The 3,113-nt window shown below is 38.0% G+C and overlaps 1 protein-coding gene across 2 annotated transcripts; it reads right to left on the bottom strand.

Moving 5' to 3' along the window:
- Window positions 1–201: 201 nt before the first annotated feature.
- On the bottom strand, window positions 202–2,699 carry LOC108382715 (nudC domain-containing protein 1). 2 transcript variants are annotated; one of them, XM_017639085.1, is made up of 4 exons: window positions 2,481–2,571; window positions 1,537–2,405; window positions 1,268–1,478; window positions 202–1,158 (listed from the first exon to the last, which is right to left on the bottom strand). In XM_017639085.1, exons 1-4 carry the CDS (start codon window positions 2,512–2,514, stop codon window positions 674–676), a joined length of 1,599 nt encoding a protein of 532 aa, XP_017494574.1. In that variant the 5' UTR covers window positions 2,515–2,571; the 3' UTR covers window positions 202–673. The 2 variants fall into 2 exon arrangements, with proteins under 2 accessions (XP_017494574.1, XP_017494573.1); XM_017639084.1 differs by having other exon boundaries at window positions 205–1,158; window positions 1,537–2,425; window positions 2,481–2,699.
- Window positions 2,700–3,113: the final 414 nt, after the last annotated feature.

Raw genomic sequence — 3,113 nt, 5'->3', positions numbered from 1 at the left:
TAAACGTTGGGAAATAACTCTTATCGGCAAGGGAAAAAATATTTCTCCTGCATAACAATTATCAGGCAATGTTAAAAATAAACGTTGGGTTATAACTCTTATCGACGAAATAAAAAATATTTCTCATCTAATAACTGTTATGGAGCAACATTTCTGCTATAAAACTTATAACTGTTATGTCCCTGCCATTTTCATTTTATATAAATCAGCATTATATTTGGAGTATTTCCTAGTTAAATCAGCTCGAGAATTACATCGGGGGAAGTTACATTGAAGGGGCATGGCACCGCCTACCTTTCAAGATTGAAAGCGCAAAGCCAAGGAATTAAATGGCTTTATTCTCTATCTCTCCATTTTACTTTAAACATTTGTGGCAATTTGTAAGGAAAATCAACGATTTTTTTTTATCTTTTTTTGAATAGGCTTGCCTGTGGATCCCAGAGGTCGGAGGAGAAAGAGGATCATGTCATTGAATTCTTCGAAATAATAGATACATTTCGGAGCCCAACCCATTCTTAGTAGGTAATGAAAGACACTTTCAAAGTTCGGCGTTGTCGTACGGCTATTATTGTTGGTTACTCATAGCTAATAGAAAAAATCACACATTTGATGCGTAAACCTTAATCTGTTTGGTATTTTTGGCCTAACTTTAAAATAATTTAGAATAGGTTAGCTAACTTAATTGCAAATGTAATAGACAACGTTCCGTCAATATGGTCACAACGCTTTCAGCAGTTGCAAGTCCGAGAACTTCTCCTGCATCTTCCAAGGTTACTAAGTGTTGCTTTCCCAACCTAACTTGCGGGCCGTTACGATTTCGCAAACCATCTGCACCATCATAATTTGATTTGTAAAGGAAAACATGGCGATGCGATTCACAGATGAGAGCATAATTGAAGTCTGGTGAACAGTCAATGAATTTCCTTTGTTGCTTAGAAGCTTGCACATATCCAAATGCATGCAAGTTGGCTTCGTGCCGCAGAGACCAGTCTTCAGGTTTATTTGGATTGTAGTTTTGCAACCAGAGCCCAGCATCAACATCTTGGCGTATTGCCAAAGCATTGGGGAAACCTGGTCGCAGGTTAGTGGAGAAAAGGGGAGGCGATGAACCTAGTAATACAGCGTGTGTTATTGACTTCGTTGACAGATGATAGCGGCCTGAAAGTAAAATACGTATTTATTGTTCCATTGATTTTTGAATGCATTAACCATTACCANCCTAGTAATACAGCGTGTGTTATTGACTTCGTTGACAGATGATAGCGGCCTATTCGTATTTCCTCTTCAATGCCAGACATAGGAAAGTCACAATCCTCAATAGGAGCTTCCAAGTTGACAATAGGCCTTTGATCTATAGGTAAATCGGATTGTCTGCTTTTGTCTAAAGTTTCTTCAGGGCCAACGTTGTCACATAGAAGCGATGGCCAATTCAAAGTTAAAACTCGTTTAACCAACGTTATTTGTAAGTAATTGTTTTCCTGTAAAATATGCAATTATTATAATTTGTTTTAATTTTAAATATACTGACGAACGCACGATTGTCCATGTGGTCAAGTCTTGGTCAACCTTACCGAAGAGCTGACTATCAAAAAGCACTTCTTCGCAACACTTCACGGTCAATTTATCAGCAGCATACTTGACACTGTAATCGGTTCTTTCCTTTCCTTTCTTAACGTCAAATTTTATAGTTATATCGTCGTCTGTTTGCGTCCATGTGAAGCCATTAATTTCAGGTACTTCTTTATACAACGGAATCTTATCAGTATTTTCTTTATTATCAGACGATTTTTTAGAACGAAAAGTGTATTCATGGTTCGAACAAATAATAATAGATTCAGCACGGGGTTCAAATGCACAATAATATAACGAGCCTTTTCCCTCAAGAGTATCGAGTATCGAAAACAACCATTCTTTATTGTGTATCCATTTGGCCCAATGCAAATGCATAAAATGTTTGGAGCCGCCGCCGGAGGAACTGTCGTCTCTTTCGACTCTACCTACTGCTAAACTAATTTGCTTTTCCTCCTGTACGATATCCAAACGGCAATCGTACAAGCAAAAATTGCGCTCAGAAGATATAGAATTAGCAAATGCCACTATAGGCGTTTCGGCAATCAACTTCCATTTAGCTGCCTTAGTACGATCGTTTGTGTCTAATAAAAACAGATGTTGAATGCCATCACATAGAACGCAATACTTTTCAGATATAAAACGCATGGAATAATTGTAATCTCCTTTGACACGCGGCGTATGTGTTGAAAGGCGATATACGACCTGCACTGATTCCGCACGTCCGGTAGGCTCATTGTAGGCTGCCCGCACAACTTCGCCAAGTCGGCTAACATAGTACGAATCCGTGCGAGCCCACGGATCTACTTGCAGCAAATTTTGCATAGAAAAAAGTTCTGCATGCAGTAAGGAATATCTTAAACAAAACTTAAGCTATAATACTTGAAATATAGGTAAATATTTATACATACTGATCCTCATTTGGTTCAGCTTTATGAGGAGCATATGGGAGTTCCTGACGTAGTAAAGCCACTGGATCTAGGGACAATTTGTACCCATCAAAATTGCTTTGTAATAAGCTACGGTTTGAGCGTAACTCCACAATTTTCGGCATTCTACATAAATAACTTTTGAAAAAAATCTACTTCTAATTTGCTTCCTGGCGCAAATAACGAGGTTGTATTTTTTGTTTTTTCCGATTCTGACATTTGGTGCACAAAATTTTTCGATTATTTCATTTTGCTGTTATTCTATTCGGTTAGCCTGAGTTCAGACACGGTAACTTTTGTGCATAGTGAATGTTGGGCAGTGAGCTTTTAAAGTGCCAAAAACGAAAGTAAAAAACTTATACGGCTTCCCACGGCACCCCCATTACGTAGTTCGCTCTGTCATACAAGGTTCATTCCTTATCTTTTTGGACTAAAATCTGAAAAGTGTCAAAATGCCAGAGCGTAAGCAAAATGCGCTCACTTAAAGAGAATAACATGAAAAGTAAAGGAACGCAAAAAACCAAATTTTTAGTCCAAAGAATGGCAACAACAAAACTAACGTCAAATAAGAACAGAAATGTATGTACAAAACACATTCACACAAGCACAAGCACA

This window comes from Rhagoletis zephyria, unplaced genomic scaffold (genome assembly GCF_001687245.7).
Source record: "Rhagoletis zephyria isolate East Lansing unplaced genomic scaffold, Rhagoletis_zephyria_1.1 Rzeph_scaffold_28299, whole genome shotgun sequence".
Taxonomy (NCBI): Eukaryota; Metazoa; Arthropoda; class Insecta; order Diptera; family Tephritidae; genus Rhagoletis; species Rhagoletis zephyria.
The sequence above is the reverse complement of the archived record's forward strand: the minus strand, read 5'-3'. Positions and strand labels throughout refer to the sequence as shown.

What these genes read in the sequence shown, in the direction of transcription:
- LOC108382715 (XM_017639084.1), bottom strand. Translation starts at nt 2,623, where the DNA reads ATGCCGAAAATTGTGGAGTTACGCTCAAACCGTAGCTTATTACAAAGC. An exon ending in GCTGAACCAAATGAGGATCA is followed by an intron (nt 2,426 to 2,480) that starts GTATGTATAAAT and finishes GTTTTGTTTAAG; the next exon opens with ATATTCCTTACTGCATGCAG. An exon ending in ACTTGACCACATGGACAATC is followed by an intron (nt 1,479 to 1,536) that starts GTGCGTTCGTCA and finishes CATATTTTACAG; the next exon opens with GAAAACAATTACTTACAAAT.